The 22,605-nt window shown below is 41.5% G+C and overlaps 1 protein-coding gene across 2 annotated transcripts in view; it reads right to left on the bottom strand.

The window, feature by feature from the left end:
• Nucleotides 1-2,369: 2,369 nt before the first annotated feature.
• Nucleotides 2,370-22,605, bottom strand: part of CD86 (CD86 molecule) — a 114,960-nt gene continuing 94,724 nt past the window's right edge. For both annotated transcript variants that reach the window (XM_073577151.1, XM_073577150.1), the window contains 4 exons: nt 17,805-18,119; nt 15,685-15,816; nt 4,856-4,916; nt 2,370-3,172 (listed from right to left, as the gene is read on the bottom strand). In XM_073577151.1, the coding sequence (XP_073433252.1) occupies nt 3,130-3,172; nt 4,856-4,916; nt 15,685-15,816; nt 17,805-18,119 (551 nt within the window). In that variant the 3' untranslated portion in view covers nt 2,370-3,129. The remainder of the gene's footprint in view (nt 3,173-4,855; nt 4,917-15,684; nt 15,817-17,804; nt 18,120-22,605) is intronic.

The following is a 22,605-nucleotide window of genomic DNA, read 5'->3' as shown; positions in this document are numbered from 1 at the left end:
GTCATAAAGCTCGAATCATCTCAGATTGGTTTTTTGAACATGACAATGAGTTCACTGTACTCAAATGGCCTCCTCAGTCACCAGATCTCAATCCAATAGAGCATCTTTGGGATGTGGTGGAACGGGAGATTCGCATCAGGGATGTGCAGCCGACAAATCTGCGCCAACTGTGTGATGCCATCATGTCAATATGGTCCAAAATCTCTGAGGAATGCTTCCAGCACCTTGTTGAATCTCTGCCACGAAGAATTGAGGCAGTTCTGAAGGCAAAAGGGGGTCCAACCCGTTACTAGCATGGTGTACCTAATAAAGTGGCCAGTGAGTGTATATGTGAGCGTAATGTGTGAATGCATGTGTAATGTCTCTATATATGTTTTTTATATGCTTCTGTATATATGTTTGTAATGTGTATACATAGAAAATTATTTGGTCACTCGCATTCTTCTGTCTAAATCTGGAGAGACGGAGCTGCATATTTTCCGAAGCCATACAGTCTATTATTTAGTATAGGAGCGTTGCTGAGCGCTGGCCGGTTGCCCACCTTTAATTTAATTTTGATTGCTCAACCGCTTCACCGCTCAGCGGCCTGCGAGGCTCAGAGGGAACATTAGTGCCAACATATTGTGCAACTCTTTACAACTGAGAGAATTAGCAATACAAGTTTAACAACAACCAACGAGTAGTTGGCTTGAAATTTCACAGTCACACGTGGCTCGTTTGCAAATGCAATTTTTTTTCTTCTAGGATTCCTACATTCGAAGAAGCCCGGCTGATATATGACACTCTATACCTGTCAGCAGATAACAAGGTAATTACCGTATTGTCAATAAATTTTCTTGGATCACTTCTTATATGTAATGGAACTTTGTAGAACCCATATTGTAATAATACCAACATAAGAAGCTTAAACAGTTTCATATAGAACAAGTTACAGCCTATACACATGATAGGTGATAACTACTAAATTGGTGGGGTCCAACTGCTGAGACCCACGCTGGTCACCAGAACGGGAAGCTCGTTCCCCCTTTTTCAGTTGAGCAGGGGACTTCCATGTGCACCGCAGTTTAATTCAAATTCTATAGGATTGCTGGGGATAGACGAGTTATGTAAAAGTTGACTATTTTTGTCAATTCCATAGTTGACTTGGGATCTCAAAAGTCGGACCCAGACCTCATAGTTATCATCTGTTCTTGTTCTATACAAAATACATCTGTAACGTTTAAACAGTAACCCTTAGTTTGTTATTTCATAAATCAATAGTATGAGTGAAAATAAGCAAATTTGTAATGTATCTTTGAGAAATCTGCTTCTTTCTCCTTCTGGACTGATCTTTCACTCTCAATTCAGGGGTAAAATCTGTACACAGTAAAGACAGATTTTCCCATTATTGTGATAGGAGATGACAATTGGTGCTTTTAAAATTCTTTGGAGAGGGGAGGAGCTAGAGGCAGACAGGCATTCTGCTGCAAGCTCTCCTGAAAAGAATGTATTAGTTCACCATAGAACTTTTAGTACCAACTGTCATCTCCTATCCCAGTAATGGGAAGATCTGTAGTCACTAAAGACTGATGTTCCCATTATTGTGATAGGAGATGACAATTGGTGCTTGTAAAAGTCTATGGAGAGGGGAGGAGCTAGAGCCCAATGAGCATTCTGCTGCAAGTTCTCCTAAAAAGAATGTTACAGTTTGCCATAGAGCTTTTAGTAACAACTGTCATCTCCTATCCCAGTAATGGGAAAATCTGAAGTCACTAAAGACAGATGTTCCCATTATTGTGATAGGAGATGACAATTGGTGCTTTTAAAATTCTATGGAGAGGGGAGGAGGTAGAGGCAGACAGGCATTCTGCTGCAAGTTCTCCTGAAAAGAATGTATTAGTTCGCCATAGAGCTTTTAGTTCCAACTGTCATCTCCTATCCCAGTAATGGGAAAATCCGTAGTCACTAAAGACATATTTTCTCATTAATGTGATAGATGACAATCAGTGCTTTGAAAAGTCTATGGAGAGGGAAGGAGCTAGAGGCAGGCAGGCATTCTGCTGCAAGTTCTCCTGAATGTTACAACTCGCCATAGAGCTTTCAGTTCCAACTGTCATCTCCTATCTCAGTGATGGGAAATCTGTCTTCACCGAAGACAGATTTTACCCATGAATTGTATATTTTTAGAATGAAAGATCAGTCCAGGAAGAGAAAGAAGTTGATTTCTCTGATAAGATATATGATAAAGTTTATTATTTTCACAAAAAAACTATAGATTCGTGTAATAAAAATTAAAACTATGATTACTCTTTAAAGTTTTCTTAAAATAGAATTTAGAATTCAACAAAGGCCTATAGAGTTCACTATAACTTTATAACATCACCCCTATACAAATACATATATATATATATATAAAAGACATTCCAAGTAAAATAGTAGATAAAGAGCTTAATATTCCTACTGAAACATAAAGAAAAAAAAAAATCAACTTTTGCAACTGATATAATTTCCCCGGTTTGTTCTTTTTCTCTTGTTTATAGCTATATATAAATATATGTATAATAATAAAAAAATAATAAGTCAGAAATCAGTGTCAAAACAACCTAAAAGTATATAAAAAGTCCTGCCGCCCATAAATCCAAGCTTATGCGATTTTATAAATGTAAGAACAGCTTATCTAAAAATATACAGTGCACTTAATAGTCCATCATTAGGTTCCGTAAAGATTAGGTCCATACATTCAAAACACAAAAATAAGAGCAAGAGGACAATCCAATTTTAGGCTCTGTATTTTTATATGTGAAATCCTTCATTTTCCTGTTGTCGGATGCCGATATACCGCGTGATTCAATTGGCTAGCATTTCTACAACTCCACCATAATTTTATCTAAAGATAATAACACTGGAATCTCTAAAACGAAAAAGTTCACTCTCTTTTTTATTAAAGAATAAAAAAAAAATCAAATCTTAGCTTTTTTTTTTTTTCTTAGGTAGGTCAATCTTCATAAAAAAAAAAAAAAAAAATTCCGGGGAATTTTTGGAAGAATGACACAATGTCACGGATGTAGATAAAGTCAGTTTCATATCCCCTTTGTGATGTCAGTAATATATTTATGAAATGATCCAGTGAAAAATAAATCCGTCGTTTTGTTAAGAAGTATCTTCCGTGTTGTGGATAAATGACATGGCCTCTCTAAAAAAGAAAAATAGAAATAGCATATTAGATAATGAAGGATAATGAAGGAAAATTACAGAAAATATTAAATTTGGAAAAAAAAGCTCTCAAAAAGGGTTTTCTGATATGGAAAGCCTGTTTGCAAGTCCTCTTCAAAGATGACCTGTTATCGAGTCATAAGTGGGTATTTGTTGTTCTTATTTTAATTAACAAATTCCCTGATTAGGATTTTTTTTGTTTTTTTTTAATCCACCATATGGTTCCAGAGATATATAGGCAAATTTTATTATTTTTACCTTGGGGGCAGTGCTCATAGGATCCTCTGGGGTGTGTCTTAAGGCTGCGCTGCAAAATCAGCCAATGAACAATGCCCCTTTTGGAAAATGCCATAAAAATTATCACTAAATAAAAAGGCTAATGTCTCTAGAACCGTATGACGAATTGTAAGAAAACACAAAAATATTATTTTCAGGGGATTAGTGAGAATACAACAATTGCAAAAAGCTGGCCACTTTTGATCTGGTGACAAATCCTATTCTACACTCTGACCCTTGAACAAGACCTCACAAATAAATTGTTCAAAGCGGACAACCCTCTTTGAGTAGCAACAGAAAAGTGTGAGTAATCCAATTTTACAGCAGGAAAACCAAAGATAACCCATATTTTATGCAAATTATCTCCTGAATAGCTAAAATTTTATTTAAATTAGCCCATGATTAAAGTAACAGTAGGCTGTTGACCATGCCATAACCCTTGGCTGTAGTCAACTGATGATGGTTCAACACGAACGCCAACAAAAATTTGAATGGTCACTTAGTATATTTTGATTGCTCTTTGTTTCGAGTGATTTTGATGATTGTAATATTAGAGAGTTTCTAGCACATTTTAAGTCAAGTGAGGTTATCATCTACTTTGTCAAGTGGGAGGAGATAAGACTATTTAAGCATTACGTGTGTTCAACGCTCAATAAATCTTAGCACAAGGAGATAGAGAAACATTCCAAAACGTATGATGTAAGTATAGAGGTAACATTCGCTGTGGTTCAGAGGGGGCACAAGAGGTCGCTATGACCAATAAGACCCATTACTATAAATTTCAGATTTTTCATTGGTGTCTACTCCTCTATGCATAGGGAATACTTTCCCTCTCTTGAGTTGATTTTTGAATCTTGATGACCTTCCAAGACTTCATCCAAGAAAAGTGAACCATAATGATATCGGTCGTGGTATAACCCAAGGAAATTAGACTTTTACGGGACATTGAAGTAGACTCACTCCACCGAAGAAGATGTGTGACCTGCAACATTTTCAAATTACAGGACCAAAAGAAAAAACATAAAAAAAAAAACCCAAATAATCATAGATACAAGTGTAAGACAGTGTCCAGTCATATAGGAAAGTGATAATTTCACCAAGACTATAAGTAGAATCTCCAATAGTTCTGATCTTGGAGGTCTTCAAAAACCAACGTAATCTTAAGTATGTTCTTTCATTCAACCAATTTGTCCCCAAAAATATTTCTTTCTTTTTGTTTCTGCCTTTTACATTCTTTTAGATTTTGATTCCGAAGGCCGAGGTCGAGTTTGTGCCCTAAACTCTACAGTATATTCAGAATTACTATAAGCCAAACTACATTTGGCTAGTGTGGCTATGGTTGTCTTGCATGGGTAAGCAGATATTACATTCCTGAAGGAATACTTACTGCTGAGTGACATCATTGTTTGGGGCTGTTGTAGTTGGATTTTGCCGATTCTGTAATGGTACTGAAAAAAACAACAATGCACAATTACTTTCTCGTTGCTTAAATGAATAGATCATTTGTCTGTACATGAAACAAAGGTTCTCGGACAAGGTCTGAATGGTTGTAAACAGGTTGAGGGACTCCAATTCTTACACTATGTAGTACAGAAATGATTCCCCTAAATATGTCCATTACAGTCCAAACCCCCTTCTGCACCTTTTCTATATCTCTTCTTTGCCCCTTCAAAGCCCCCTCCATGAAACAAACCTTCTGGAAGAACTGCTTTCTGGGATTTTTTTTGTGAGACATGACAAATCTTTCAGAGTCCTGGAGGTCTCCCATTTTTGGAGAGTCGTCAATAGAAATGAGAAGTATTTGATAAAGACCTGCTACAGGTCGAAACGTACTTTTATGGCGGAATAAAGCTTCTTTTCAATTTCTTCAACTGGATTGGACGCTGTTCTCATTTCTTATGACTGCTGCTATTTTCCAAGTGGGTTCCTTGGATTGAGAGTGTGCGCCCACACTTAGTGCAGTCAGCCTTTTCCTTATGTGTCTGTCCAGAAGAATCAGTCTCCCCTTTTTTGGAGACCATCGCGAAGAGTTGGCAAGCCAATAGGTTGCTTTATGAAATAGTTTTCTCATTGTCAGAGATAGCAGCTATTCCCTAGCCCGACTAAAACTGATCTACCACATTAGAAGTGGTCATGAAAACATACAGAAACCAAAGCAAATTCATCAGATCACAGGTTAAAGTTCAGGTAGCGATCTGTGGGATGCGTTGCACAGGCAAGGATTGTGGGCTAGTTCCCTAGTAGTAGATGAAGTAGAAAATAAATGGCTCCAGAATCCAAACAGGAAACAAATATTTGCGAAAATAGAAAAAAAAGTTCAAACGAAACACTTTTCCTACGCGTTTCAAGCCTATATAGGGTCCTTAATCATAGCACCAGGTATAAACAGATCATAACAAGGGCACTATATGGGCTTAAAATGCGTAGGTCAAGTGTTTTTTTTTTAAACTTTTTTCTATTTCAGAGCGAGGTAATTGAAGCATAGTTTTAACAAATATTTTTGCCCTGTTTGCTGATGTTGGAACTACTTGACATAAAATGGGGTCAGTGATATAGATTTTGGGTCCAAGAACTTTAAGATGCTCAGGGCAAGGTAAAAAAAAAATACCCATTCCATTCAACAACAGTAAACCGGAAGGAAAGAAAGAGGAAGTGAACAGTTATTGGGGATAACAAACTACAAGTGGTAGCACAATACTTGTATCCTAATGGGTGGGGCTATGATGTGAATTAGAATACTTTTCTGAGCCTGGGACGGTCCTAGTGTCCAATCCCTTCCTTACCCTTTTTTCCTTTTGTCTTGTCCTCCTATATTCACATTCAATTTTCTTTTCTAACAGTTTACAGGCAGGATAAAATTGATGGTTTTGACCTTTAAGAAAAGTGTCCACATGTATTGGGGATGGATGGAGCAGGAAGGTTCTTTTTATTCTTTTCTAAAAGGACTGATACGTGCATACTAGAGAGGGGAAAATGTAATTCAAGTTGCATTGAATTCTCCTAAAATTTTTACAAAAATCTGAATTTTCCAGAATATAGACTGTTTGCAATTCTCTCAGTGCAAATTTGGCAAAATGGTGGTAATCTGCAGTCGCCATTTTGCTAAACCATAAACCAGAAAAAACGGTTGCCAGAAGCAACAAAGATGTACTAGTCCAATAATAATATTGTAAATCAATAAAATTTTTATTAGTTAAATTTCATACAAAAAGTATATAGATCGACATAGGAAATAGCAGGAGGGAATAATGGAACAGTTTGTGCAAAAATGCTGCTGTACAAAGGGGCCGCACAATCCCCCTGAGACCCTAATACAAGAAGCAGAAATAATAAATCCAATATACCAATAGTATTGAGCCAGCATGCCAAAAGCAAAAAACATGCGAGGCACAAATCCTGGTCACATGAATAGGCAGCTATAATGTAATTATTTCAGCAATAAAAATGTCATGGTTGTATTACCTGGGTAAGATGGGGGCCCCCTGACGAAGGCCGAAACGCGCGTTGGGGTGGGCGCACACATCTCCCTGGATCTTACACTGAAGCCAAGCCTGCCATCTTACCCAGGTAATACAACATTCTGGCAACCGTTTTTTCTTGACAATGTTTTGGTGTGTCCAGCACTACGGTCCATCACATTGACTTAGTTCTTATTACAATTGTAATGAAATATATCATGTGTGTGCGTTGATGGAATATACTGTGTCTAAACCATAGACCGCCAGGCAAAGAAAAACAAAAACAAATACCTCAATGCTCACCTGTCCCACTGCCCCATCCAGTCCTGTCTCTTTTTCCCTTCATCCATCGCTCACATTCTTAGACCTCTTCACTCGAAGCTGTGACCTCTGGTATGTCTACACCTCCGACATTACTGCATCCCATGCAGTCGAGGAGCTCGTCATGAAGTCGGAGCGTTTTGAAGCATATCGTCCAGCTGACAGCATAGCGCTCAGTGATGTCACAGGAAGCCACAGCTTGGAGTGATGCGGATGAAGATAATGCATGCGATGGGGAAAGGGGAAAGGAGGAGATGTAAAGGACCAGACAAGAATGGTGTAAAATGAGTATTTTTTTTACATCTTATGTTTTTCTAGACCAAAAAGCATAATAAAAAAATCAATCAATTTTCATTGAAAAAAACGTAGCTAAGAATTGAATTTTTCTCTAAAATTTGCATGATTTCTCCAATTCCAATCATGATAGATTCATATCTTAGAAAATATCAAGAAATATTAAAAAAAAAAAAAAAAACAAAGAGCTAATTGGCTGTTCACATCACAGACGTGAGAGCTGCTCTTTCCTTAATTTTGTAGCCAGGACAAATTTGGTAAATATGTAAATGCGTAAACAGAGGCTTGTTTTCCAAAACACAGGTGCGATCCAAGGGCGTGTCGTGCAATCGAAATGTAGTGAGTGACGGGAACAATCTCAACAATGAATATATTGATGCTAAATTGTGGTCCTTTTCCCTTCCCCACTTTTTTGTGTTTTTTTGACCCCCTTATTAATATATTAAAAAGTGAATAAAAGTATTGATAAAAACAAAACAAAAAAAACAACAAGAGTAAACAGGTATGCAGAAAGAATCTCAGAATGAACTGACGTATTTCTTACAAGTTTGTCTGGAATTTCCCGTACTTCAACCAACTAACAAATGCTATTGAGAACTCTGCTATTAGAAGTGGAAAGGAAGAACAAAGACGAAAGAATCTAATTAATAAAAATATTGGAGAAAGAGAAACCAATCACAAACTAAAATATTTCTATACTAATGCACAAAGCATGGGCAACAAACAAGGAGAATTGGAACTACTAACACAGGAAAAGAAATATGATGTCATTGGAATCACTGAAACTTGGTGGGACAATACACATGATTGGAATACAAGACTAGAAGGATACAACTTATTTGCAAGAAACAGACTTGATAAACGAGGAGGGGGTGTCGCATTGTATGTTAGAAACGCGTATATCTGCACAGAGATTGAAGCTTCAGAGACTGGGAGTTCTGTGGAAACTGTTTGGGTAAGAATACAAGGACAGAATAATGGAAAGGACACCATTGTAGGCATTTACTACAGGCCGCCTGTGCAAGCTGAAGCTATGGATGAACTCTTTATGCATCAAATGGCCAAGTTCTCCAAAAAATATGACATAGTTGTCATGGGAGATTTCAACTATCCAGACATTTGTTGGGAATCTCTCTCAGGCAAAACTAACAGGTCAAGGAAATTCTTATCCTCTCTTGCTGACAACTTTATCTTCCAAAAGGTAAGGGAGAAAACAAGGGGAACTGCTACCTTGGATCTAATCCTTATAAACAGGGAGGAAATGGTTGAGGAGGTAAAAGTGGCTGGGACCCTAGGAGGTAGCGACCATGCTATTTTAGAATTTTGGATAACTAGAGGCGGAAGACCTGTGAAGACTCAGACGTCAAGGTTAGATTTCAGAAAGGCAGATTTTAAGGGATTCAGAAAGAGAATTGGAGGGATCCAATGGCTGGATATCCTTAAAGACAAAAATGTCCAGGAAGGATGGGAAATCTTGAAAAATGAAATTCTCAAAGCACAGTTGTTAACAATTCCGAAAAGAGGGAAGAATAGGAAGCAGTTAAGGAAACCAGGATGGATGAACACAGAACTTAAGCACATGCTAAAAAGGAAGAAAAAAATGTTTATAAAATGGAAAGAGGGAGGCATATCTAAAGAAGAATATAATGCTGTCTGCAGAACCTGCAGGGCACAAATCAGATTAGCTAAAGCTGAAAATGAATTGAGGCTTGCAAGAGATGTCAAAAGCAATAATAAAGGATTTTGGGGATATGTCAAAAGTAAAAGAAAAGTCAAAGATGCTATAGGATTTTTACAGGATGAAAATGATGAAATGGTAAGACAGGATGTTGAGAAGGCTGAACTTTTAAATTCCTATTTTGCATCTGTTTTCTCTCAGAAAGGAAATGTAACATCAACTGTTATTCACTGTCCTATTAAGGGAATAGAAGAATCCAGGATATCTATAAACAGAAAGATAGTGAGGAAACACTTAGCTAGCCTAAATGAATTCAAGTCTCCAGGTCCAGATGAATTACACCCCAGAGTACTGAAGGAGATAGCAGAAGAAATTTTTGAACCCCTCTCTATAATCTTTGAAAATTCTTGGAGAACAGGAGAAGTGCCAGAAGACTGGAGAAGAGCAAATGTTGTTCCTATCTTCAAAAAGGGGAAGAAGGTGGACCCAGGTAACTATAGGCCGGTGAGTCTGACTTCTATACCAGGAAAGATCTTTGAACAAATTATTAAACAACATGTATGTCAATACCTGGATAAGAATGAAGTGATTAAACAGAGTCAGCATGGGTTTGTAACTAATAAGTCATGTCAGACTAACTTAATTTCCTTCTATGACGGTATCACTGATTGGGTGGATCAAGGAAATGCTGTAGATATAGTATATCTTGACTTCAGCAAAGCATTTGACAAAGTCTCTCATACAATCCTTATTGAAAAAATGATTAAGTATGGAATGGACAAGGCAACTGTTAGGTGGATTCATAACTGGCTTAGTGATCGGACCCAAAGAGTGGTCGTAAATGGCTGCACATCCAGTTGGAAGAATGTCTCAAGTGGGGTACCACAGGGCTCTGTCCTGGGCCCTGTATTGTTCAACATCTTTATCAACGATTTAGATGAAGGAATTGATGGTAAACTGATTAAATTTGCTGATGACACAAAGCTAGGAGGGATAGCTAATACTAGAGAAGAGAGAGAGAGGATTCAAAAAGATTTAAATAAACTGGAGAAGTGGGCAGCAACTAACAGAATGGTTTTTAACAGGGAGAAATGCAAAGTACTACATCTGGGCAATAAAAATGGAAAAAGCATATATAGAATGGGAGGAATAGGGCTAAGTGACAGCACATGTGAAAAAGACTTGGGTATACTAATAGATCACAGACTGAATATGAGTCAACAGTGTGATGCAGCAGCAAAAAAGGCAAATGCAATTCTAGGATGTATTAACAGAAGCATACAGTCTAGATCACGTGAAGTCATTATTTCCCTCTACTCCTCTTTGGTCAGACCTCATCTGGAATATTGTGTCCAGTTTTGGGCACCACATTTTAAAAAAGACATCAACAAACTGGAGCAAGTTCAGAAAAGAGCGACCAGAATGGTGACCGGTCTGCAAACCCTGTCTTATGAGGAAAGGTTGCAGGATTTGGGAATGTTTAGTTTGCAAAAGAGAAGACTGAGAGGAGACTTAATAGCTGTCTACAAATATCTAAAGGGCTGTCACATTGTAGAAGGATCAACTTTATTCTCATTTGCACAAGGAAAGACTAGAAGCAATGGGATGAAACTGAATGGGAGGAGACACAGATTAGATATTAGAAAAAACTTTTTGACAGTTAGAGTGATCAATGAGTGGAACAGGCTGCCACGAGAAGTGGTGAGTTCTCCTTCAATGGAAGTCTTCAAACAGAGGCTGGACAGACATCTGACTGGGATGATTTAGCGAATCCTGCTTTGAGCAGGGGGTTGGACCAGATGGCCCAGGAGGTCCCTTCCAACTCTACGATTCTATGATTCTATGATTCTATGATTCTATGATTCATGTGTGAAATACTTTGCAGCCCATACAGAGCCAAATGAAATTATTAAAAAAGGAATCAGTGTTCTATCTGCTTCTTAAACCGGACCTGTCGGCAGGTTTTAACTATTTAATCTGAGAGTCATATAATATAGAACAAGAAAGCCTATTTTCACAAATGTGTCAATAATTTGTCGGTGTGTTGTAGTGTCAATACAATCAATATTTTATCAACAAACTATTATCAACAGGACTAGGTGTTATGTGCAGGGTAGTCCAGCTAATTTGTATAACCCTGCCCCCACCACTGATTGGCAACTTTCTTACAGTGTACACAAGAAGCTACCAATCAGTGGTGTGGGCGGGGTTATACACAGCTCAGCATTCTGAGCTCTTCTACATCTACAGCAGATAAAACAGGGTTTCTATTAAAACTACACCAAGCAGCTCAGTATGTGATACATCGCTGGAATCAGGGTCTCTTACTCTATATTATGCTGACTTCAGATTCCATAGGAAAAAACTGCTGACAGATTCCCTCACAATATACCCTAGAAGACTTATTTTAACAAGTCTCTCCATAATCGTAGGCTGATTTCACACTTCTGTGGATGGACAACATTGTCCAAATATCCTGACCCAGACTTACAGTAACTGTCAGGTTTAGGTCGGGAAACCCATAGCTGTTCCGGACATTGTGATCTGTACTCGGACAAGGATGTGTGAAACTAGCTGTACTCTGTTTTAAGGTCCCCTAAATAAATATGGCAAACACAAAAATAGGAGTACAGCTAGTTTCAGATCTGCAGGTTTACAGTGCCACCCTTGCTCTCAGGCTGTGTCTGGTAGTGCAGTTCAGATTGAATGGGGCTGAATTGCAATACCACGTATAGTTTAGAGACAAGAGTGGGGCTATTTATTAAATAAACCCACCATGTTGTAAAGGGGTATATAGTATTGTTTTCATTCTGTTTTTAACTATTATTATTGTCGTCAACCATGATTACTGTTTAATTTTACATCAGAAATGCTGGACATGGGATCAATGGCTTAACTTAAAGATACTGAGCCATAATGCAAAATCTTCCAGAGACTGTTGCAGTTAAAGATCTTCCCCACACACTCCAACATATCTTTTATAGTGTCTTGGAAGAGTCTCCTGATACAGGGATAGTAAGAGATAGGGCCCATTGGGCTCTCGGTCTCAAACCAAAGGATCCCAGCCTTCTGTGTAATGTCATCTGTCGCGTGCACCGCTATCTTCAAAAGGAGGCCATTATGCAAAAACTCTACAATTGTTCCATGGCTCTCTGCCACAAGTCAAAGATACAAATTTGACCTGACTTATCTCTCCTTACTCTTCAGAAAAGAAGAGCCCTAAGACCTCTTCTAAACAGGCTTCGGTCATATGATTTACCATACATCTGGAGGTTACCATTTTGCCTCCAGGTGCACCATGTGGGTAAGATGGTCACTCTTCGGTCAGTCACCGGATGACATTATCACCTTCACCATAGCTCTGAATCTCCCCTCAATTGAAATTGAAGATTGCCCAGCCATTGCCACAGAGTCCCGAGAGGGACCTGCTCTGAGAGTTTCAGAGAACACCCAGAACCATAAGGGCAGAGGCACAGAAAGATTCAGGCCCTTTTTTCTGATATCTTCTGATTTTTTCGGGACCCTAAATTCCCTTTTTCAGTTCAGGATTGGAAGCTCCTCCATAGAAAGCATGTAACTCTGGTAACCTAGGCTATTTTCTTTTATTTTTCTTCTATATCCCTCTTATTCTTGCTCTTTTTTTCACTCTCTATCTCCCACACCCATCCTTTTGACTTAGTATCTTTCTCTCCCTCCTATCTTTCCTTCCCCTCAACCTCCCTAAACTTTAAAATGACACAGGTCATCTGCGGGTCCTTTAATGCTCGGGGGCTGAATGCTCCACAAAAACGATCCCAAATCTTATATGATATGCATAAAAAGAGGATTCATATTTTAATGCTCCAAAAATCTCATTTTAAGACGGGTCATCTCCCCTGACTGGAAGCAGCAACTTCTGCAAAGTTTGGATGCTAATGTGGCGCCCCTGAGGCTCAGTCGCCACAGAGGTACTGCACCTTCTCCTAAGGTGTGGTGCCCCACCAACTAGGTAAGTTGGGAACTCCTTTCCACACTCCAACACCTGCACCCACACACAGGATAGTTCAGCAATGGACCAGATTGCAGCTCCATGCTTAGAGGATAGCAGAGCACCTTTCATGGATCCTTGCTTCGTAACACGACATGTGCTGGGAGGTGGGTGGAGTTAATATAAAAGAGTGGGAAAGTTTAGAATTACAGATCAGTCTGGAGGAGAGTCTGACGGGAGGTCAGTCGAGAGAGGGGTCTAGAGGGTCAGTCAGGAGAGACTGAGGACGGATCCCTAGAAGGAAGGATGGAGGAAGGAGTGCTGCAGCTGCCTCAGTGATCTGAGCCAGCTGGCACGGGAAAGGAACAGAAGGAGAAAGATGTAGAACTGCAACCTAAGCTTCCATAAGAGAGAGAAGGAACAGCGCGGAACGAAGGAGTAGGAGAACAGAGAGGAGTTGTGGGTTGTAAGAGGAATCCTGCCTATAGGTTCTCAGCGCAAGGCCGGGGCCCGGTCCCCGAGGTTGTATGGGCACTTATGGTTCTGCAGCAGACATCGGTGGAGTAGTTGGCTGTAAATGCCCTACTCCCATCCAAGACATGGGGCACAACAGCATCTGTATAGAGAGCCAGGACTCAGGATAAAGGGAGTCCCCGAAGTAGGCTACAGCTGTCTGCCGTACAAGGAAGAGTTGTTAGGAACATCTGACAGGAGGAACTTCAGAGTACCACAGTACTGGAGTTCTTCACACTAAAAGGCGCAATAGAGGAGTCGTTCAAGACAGGTACATGTTGGCGGAGTGTTGGAGAGGAGAAGCCTAACTTGCACGGAAGGTTGATTGAGTCTCTGCCCCGGAGGACACGGCACGGAGGCCGGCACCAGTGTGTACTACGAACTGTGAGTAAAGCTTTGGAACTACAAGCCCTGGTGTCTCCCAGTCATTGTGCACCAACACCGTCAGCACCGCTACATCTGGGTGTCCTCCTCTACACTACCTGCGCCTATACACTGCCCTGGGGTTACAGCTTCACCTGTGGGGAGCTTCACCATCTTTGCTGCAACACACCATCAGCCCCAGAGGATCTGCACGCAGCGTTGGCTTAACATCTTGCTTGCCAAACACCACAGGTGGCGTCACAAACTATTTCATCACATAAACTATATCACAAACCACCATTACTTGGGCGCCCAGGGCCACGGACTGGGTCACCGCTGCTGTGACACATCCCACTGACACCGGCCAGGTACCAAGTAACCCACAGCCCTGGGACGGGGCGACCCACTAACACAACAGTCCAATGAAGTCAGTGACCGACCGCAGAGGTCGGGTGACTATAAGAGTGCATCATCAGAGATACATCCAGTAATGCGCTCTTCCAGTCACCTGACCACTGCAGGCAATCACAGGCTTCAGCAATCCTGCTGCCATCTAGACAGTGCAGATTTCGATTTCGGCACCGGGTGATGGAAGGTGACTATTTCTCCATATCTTATTTTGAAAACATTCATGCCTAGTATTTAAAAGTTTAGTGTCAGACAACACCTTTAAGGGATACTTAAAGGGAATCTGTCACATGAAAAATGTTATTAACCTGCAGATTGTATTTCCTCCCGGCAGCGTTCTGGTCTCAATTACAGAGGTGGCACTGGCACGTTTTCAGTTACCTCTCTGTGTACAGAGAGCTGCGGCTGCAACCGCATCCCGCCACTGACTGCCAGCTGAGTCTAATGCTGAGCTGCTGTCAGTCAGCGGCGGGATGTGGTTGCAACCGAGAGCTATTGTCAGGAATCGAACCCAGTAGCTCCTGTGCACCAGTCAGCAGCTCTTCCTTCTGAGCTTTTCAGCTCGCTGGACAGTTCAGTGCTAACCCAAATTCTTGTACCTATGTTGTTGCTGATGTCTCCACCCTGAGTTTTCTGTTGGTCACCACCCTGAGTTACTGATTTGCTCATCCTGATTGCACACCCTATTTACTACTGGCCTTGCTCTCCTTTCTTTGCGTGGTTACTGAGCTACCTGCCTCTAGTCAAGCTTCCTTCAACCTGCTGCTTCTTCATACGACATTGCTGCTCCTGATATCGACCTCTGGCTTTCCTGACTACGATTCCTGCTTATTCCTTCAAACTACATTGCTTTTCCTGTGTAGCGACTCCTTGGCTATCCCTGACTATTCTACCTGCTGGTGCTGCCCCTAGTGGTTGCAATATCACTACTCCAAAACAGGTCAATTCATAATAGAGGTGACTGCGCCGATGCGCCCCCATGAGTGAGTCCGGAATTTTTCAGCGGGAAATAAAGTTCATTTCCTCTCAGCAGCGTGGGTCTAAGTGCTGGCGTTATTATTCTGCAGATTTATCCCATATCTGCAGGTTAATAGCATTTTTTCACGTGACATGTCCCCTTTAACAACAATACAATAGAGTAAATTACATTGAATTGATTAGTTAAATATTCTAATTTTTCAATGTGCTTAATGTTTGTGGTCAGGATTACTCACTAGATCTGCTGGTCTTTCTTGAACAATATATCACGACGGCAAGGATCAAGACGACGATCAAGATAATGCACATTGCAATATATTTTAAATTATTATTTTCCTCACTTCGTATGGTGATTTCAGGCTTTAGTTCTGTAATAAATAAACATCACTATGGTAAATTCAAATGAAAACATTAATCCCCAGAATGCAATTTCAGCAGAAGTTTCTACCTGCGTATGCTTAGTGACCCTACCGTATGGTTGTATTGCAGCATAAGCATACGCCTGTGAACACATACACTGGGACATGAGCAGTGTCTTCAGGTGCAGAAAGATGAGCTCCCATTTGCTTCCAGCAAAGTCTATTAGTCAAAATTTTTAGGGATTTGCTTAACCCAACAAATTTGAACAGATCGCAATGACCTAAAAGGGCTGCCACCATTTCTCACAATACAGAAGACTGCATCAGCCAAAAAAAGCTTCATTAGACCTCGGACAGGATTATTCATAATGCCATGCAGTTGTCACATCACGTAGTATAGCACAGCCAATCAGGAGGGACAATTATTTAAAAGCAGAAGCAGGAAATGCAATGGCCATTTTATGATGAATCTTGATAGGGATGGGATGTCACTGCTTAACCATAGAGATAGGGAGAGAAGGTCAGAAAATACCGAAGAAACCGTAGAGGTAATGTATGACAGCACAGTAAGGAAGAGTGAGAAAAAAAATGTTGTTATAAATTGCTTTCAGGCGCATTATAGATTGCTTTCAATACACCATCAGTTGAATTTCCTGTAAAAATGTGGCAAATCTGGTGAATTGAATTTCAAAAGATTAACTTATCTCTATTCTAATCTAATCATGGAAATACCAGGGGTGCTGATGTAAGAAGAGGCTGCTTACACTGCTTTCTACCCTGCATTCCTTATCTTATACTGGAGATAACAGGGATGCTGATATAACAAGTAGACACCAGGGTTCAGAGGTAAAAAGAGGCGGCTCACACTGCTGTCCATCCTATCTGGTCTAATACTGGAGATACCAGGGGTGCTGATTTAAGAAGAGGCTGTTGACACTGCTGTCCACCCTGTCTATCTGATATAGACTGGAGATACTAAGGGTGGTGAGGTAAGAAGAGGCTGCTCACACTGCTGTCCACCCTGTCTATCTGATGTAATACTGTAGATGCCAGAGATACTGAGGTAAAAAGGGGCTGTTCACACTGCTGTCCACCCTGTCTATCTGATATAGACTGGAGATACTAAGGGTGGTGAGGTAAGAAGAGGCTGCTCACACTGTTGTCCACCCTATCTATCTGATCTAATACTGGAGATGCCAGAGGTACTGAAGTAAGAAGAGGCTGCTCACACTGTTGCCCACCTTGTCTATCTGATCTAATACTGAAGATACCAGGGGTGCTGAGGTAAGACGAGGCTGCTCACACTGCTGTCCACTTTGACTCTCTGATCTAATACTGGAGATACCAGGGATGCTGAGGTAAGAAGAGGCTGCTCACACTGTTGTCCACCTTGACTATCTGATCTAATACTGGAGATAACAGAGGTGCTGAAGAAGAGACTGCTGACACTGCTGTCCACCCTATCTATCTGATATAATACTGAAGATACCAGGGATGCTGAGGTAAGAAGAGGCTGCTCACACAGCTGTCCACCTTGACTATCTGATCTAATAATGGAGATAAAAGGGGTGCTGAAGTAAGAAGAGACTGCTCACACTGCTGTCCACCCTGTCTATCTGATAATTATTAACAATTATTTTTATTAAATTTAAATTTTTATTCGCATTATCCAGTATATATATTTTTTATTTTTTATATAACAGTGGCGGAAGCTCTCTTGCATTACTGCAACATGGGTTCTAGCATTTTGCTTTACAGCAGCAAAATGGTGACAGAAATCAAAGTCAGACAACTCATTGACATCTATGGGAGCAAAGTGAGGGAGAAGGGAGAGGAAGCTGATCTGTCCAAGCAGGTATCAATACCCGTCTGTTATCCACCTCCTGCTTTATTATACAGCCGCTCTCTGACTTACGGTAATCCTTTCTAATGAGATGATTTTGGACTTTCATAGACATAACTGAAAAATAGAAATATTGAAAAATTAATGTAATAACCTATTTGCAGAACATCAGAGGAGAAGTTGTGATGAGCCATCACTGTACAGCTGACATTCGTGCTGCTCTTCACTGTCAATGTGAAATTGCTCGAGATGGTAAATGTTTGAGCGGTTTCCTTTATTGCGCATGACGGACTGGTCACCACCGTACAGTTTACAGGGTAATATTGTGTTCCATTGCAGTCAACAACCATCCATAATATTCCACGAGGTTGTGGAAAACCATCTCCGGACGAGCAGTGAAAGTTCACTACAGACTCCACATCCAGTTCTAGAAAGCTTCCGTTACTGATCTCAGGGACACTGTAGTTAGCTGCAAAAGGAAAAGAGACCAGAAAATATAAACGGGAAAAACACAAGTAAAAAAAATGCAGCAAAAAGTCATCAAAACTAATCTATGTACTAAAGAGCCGCAACTAAAAGCCCAAGACCGCAATCAATTACCAGCTGACAGATCCTCTATATACTACAACACACGGGACACACCCTCTATATACTACACCACACGGGACACATCCTCTATATACTATACCACACGGGACACACCCTCTATATACTACACCACACGGGACACATCCCCTATATACTACACCACACGGGACACACCCTCTATATACTACACCACACGGGACACATCCCATATATACTACACCACACGGGACACATCCTCTATATACTGCACCGCACGGGACACATCCTCTATATACTACACCACACGGGACACATCCCCTATATACTACACCACACGGGACACACCCTCTATATACTACACCACACGGGACACATCCCCTATATACTACACCACACGGAACACATCCTCTATATACTACACCACACGGGACACATCCCCTATATACTACACCGCACGGGACACATCCCCTATATACTTCACTACACGGAACACATCCTCTATATACTACACCACACGGGACACATCCCCTATATACTACACCCCACGGGACACATCCTCTATATACATCACATGGGACACATCCCCTTTATACTACACCACACGGAACACATCCTCTATATACTACACCACAAGCGACACCTCCTCTATATACTACACCACATGGGACACATCCCCTATATACTACACCACACGGGACACACCCTCTATATACTACACCACACGGGCCACATCCCCTATATACTACACCGCACGGGACACATCCTCTATATACTACACCACACGGGACACATCCTCTATATACTACACCACACGGGACACATCCTCTATATACTACACCACACGGGACACATCCCCTATATACTACACCGCACGGGACACATCCCCTATATACTACACCGCACGGGACACATCCTCTATATACTACACACGGGACACATCCTCTATATACTACACCACATGGGACACATCCCCTACATACTACACCACACGGGACATATCCACTATATAATACACCACATGGGACCCATACTATATATGCTACACCACACGGGACACATCCTCTATATACTACACCACACGGGACACATCCCCTATATACTACACCACACGGAACACATCCTCTATATACTACACCACATGGGACACATCCTCTATATACTACACCACACGGGACACATCCCCTATATACTACACCGCACGGGACACATCCCCTATATACTTCACTACACGGAACACATCCTCTATATACTACACCACACGGGACACATCCCCTATATACTACACCCCACGGGACACATCCTCTATATACATCACATGGGACACATCCCCTATATACTACACCGCACGGGACACATCCTCTATATACTACACCACACGGGACACATCCTCTATATACTACACCACACGGGACACATCCTCTATATACTACACCACACGGGACACATCCCCTATATACTACACCGCACGGGACACATCCCCTATATACTACACCGCACGGGACACATCCTCTATATACTACACACGGGACACATCCTCTATATACTACACCACATGGGACACATCCCCTACATACTACACCACACGGGACATATCCACTATATAATACACCACATGGGACCCATACTATATATGCTACACCACACGGGACACATCCTCTATATACTACACCACACGGGACACATCCCCTATATACTACACCACACGGAACACATCCTCTATATACTACACCACATGGGACACATCCTCTATATACTACACCACACGGGACACATCCCCTATATACTACACCGCACGGGACACATCCCCTATATACTTCACTACACGGAACACATCCTCTATATACTACACCACACGGGACACATCCCCTATATACTACACCCCACGGGACACATCCTCTATATACATCACATGGGACACATCCCCTTTATACTACACCACACGGAACACATCCTCTATATACTACACCACAAGCGACACCTCCTCTATATACTACACCACATGGGACACATCCCCTATATACTACACCACACGGGACACACCCTCTATATACTACACCACACGGGCCACATCCCCTATATACTACACCGCACGGGACACATCCTCTATATACTACACCACACGGGACACATCCTCTATATACTACACCACACGGGACACATCCTCTATATACTACACCACACGGGACACATCCCCTATATACTACACCGCACGGGACACATCCCCTATATACTACACCGCACGGGACACATCCTCTATATACTACACACGGGACACATCCTCTATATACTACACCACATGGGACACATCCCCTATATACTACACCACACGGGACACACCCTCTATATACTACACCACACGGGCCACATCCCCTATATACTACACCGCACGGGACACATCCTCTATATACTACACCACACGGGACACATCCTCTATATACTACACCACACGGGACACATCCTCTATATACTACACCACACGGGACACATCCCCTATATACTACACCGCACGGGACACATCCCCTATATACTACACCGCACGGGACACATCCTCTATATACTACACACGGGACACATCCTCTATATACTACACCACACGGGACACATCCCCTATATACTACACCACACGGAACACATCCTCTATATACTACACCACATGGGACACATCCTCTATATACTACACCACACGGGACACATCCTCTATATACTACACCACACGGGACACATACTATATATGCTACACCACACGGGACACATCCCCTATATACTACACCACACGGGACACACCCCCTATATAATACACCACACGGGACACATCCTCTATATACTACACCACACGGGACATATCCCCTACATACTACACCACACGGGACATATCCTCTATATACTGCACCACACGGGACACATCCTCTATATACTGCACCGCACGGGACACTTCCTCTATATACTACAGCACACGGGACACATCCCCTATATACTACACCACACGGGAAATATCCTCTATATACTACACCACACGGGACACATCCCCTATATACTACACCACACGGGACACATCCCCTATATGCTACACCACACGGGACATATCCCCTACATACTACACCACACGGGACATATCCTCTATATACTGCACCACACGGGACACATCCTCTACATACTGCACCGCACGGGACACTTCCTCTATATACTACACCATACGGGACACATCCTCTATATACTGCACCATATGGGACACACCCTTTATATACTACACAACACGGGACACATCCTCTATATTCTACACCACACGGGACACATCCTCTATATACTACACCACACAGGACACATCCTCTATATACTACACCACACGGGACACATCCTCTATATACTACACCACAAGAGACACATCCTCTATATACTACACCATACGGGACACATCCTCTATATACTACATGATACGGGACACATCGTCTATATACTACACCACACGGGACATATCCCCTATATACTACACACACGGGACACATCCCCTATATACTACACCACACAGGACTTATCCCCTATATACTACACCACACGGGACATATCCACTATATACTACACCACACGGGACATATCCTCTATATACTACACCACATGGGACACATCCTCTATATACTACACCACACGGGACACATCCTCTATATACTACACCACACGGGACGCATCCTCTATATACTACACCACATGGGACACATCCTCTATATACTACACCACACGGGACACATCCTCTATATACTATGCGACACGGGACACATTCTCTATATACTACACCACACAGGACACGTCCTCTATATACTACACCACACGGGACACATCCCCTATATACTACACCACACGGGACACATTCTCTATATACTACACCACACGGGACATCCTCTATATACTACACCACACAGGACACATCCTCTATATACTACACCACACGGGACGCATCCTCTATATACTACACCATATGGGACACATCCTCTATATACTACATCATACGGGACACTTCCTCTATATACTACAACATACGGGACACATACTATATATGCTACACCACACGGGACACATCCCCTATATACTACACCACACGGGACATATCCCCTATATACTACACCACACGGGACATATCCTCTATATACTACAAAATACGGGACACATCCTCTATATACTACATCATACGGGACACATCCTCTATATACTACACCACACGGGACACATCCTCTATATACTACACCACACGGGACATATCCCCTATATACTACATCACACGGGACATATCCTCTATATACTACACCACATGGGACATATCACCTATATACTACAACACACGGGATATATCCTCTATATACTGCACCACACGGTAAACATCCTCTATATACTACACC

This window comes from Dendrobates tinctorius, unplaced genomic scaffold (assembly GCF_039654945.1).
Source record: "Dendrobates tinctorius isolate UK_male_01 unplaced genomic scaffold, ASM3965494v1 ptg000054l, whole genome shotgun sequence".
Classification (NCBI taxonomy): domain Eukaryota; kingdom Metazoa; phylum Chordata; class Amphibia; order Anura; family Dendrobatidae; genus Dendrobates; species Dendrobates tinctorius.
Note: the sequence above shows the minus strand (reverse complement) of the source record. Positions and strands in the feature narration are given on the sequence as shown.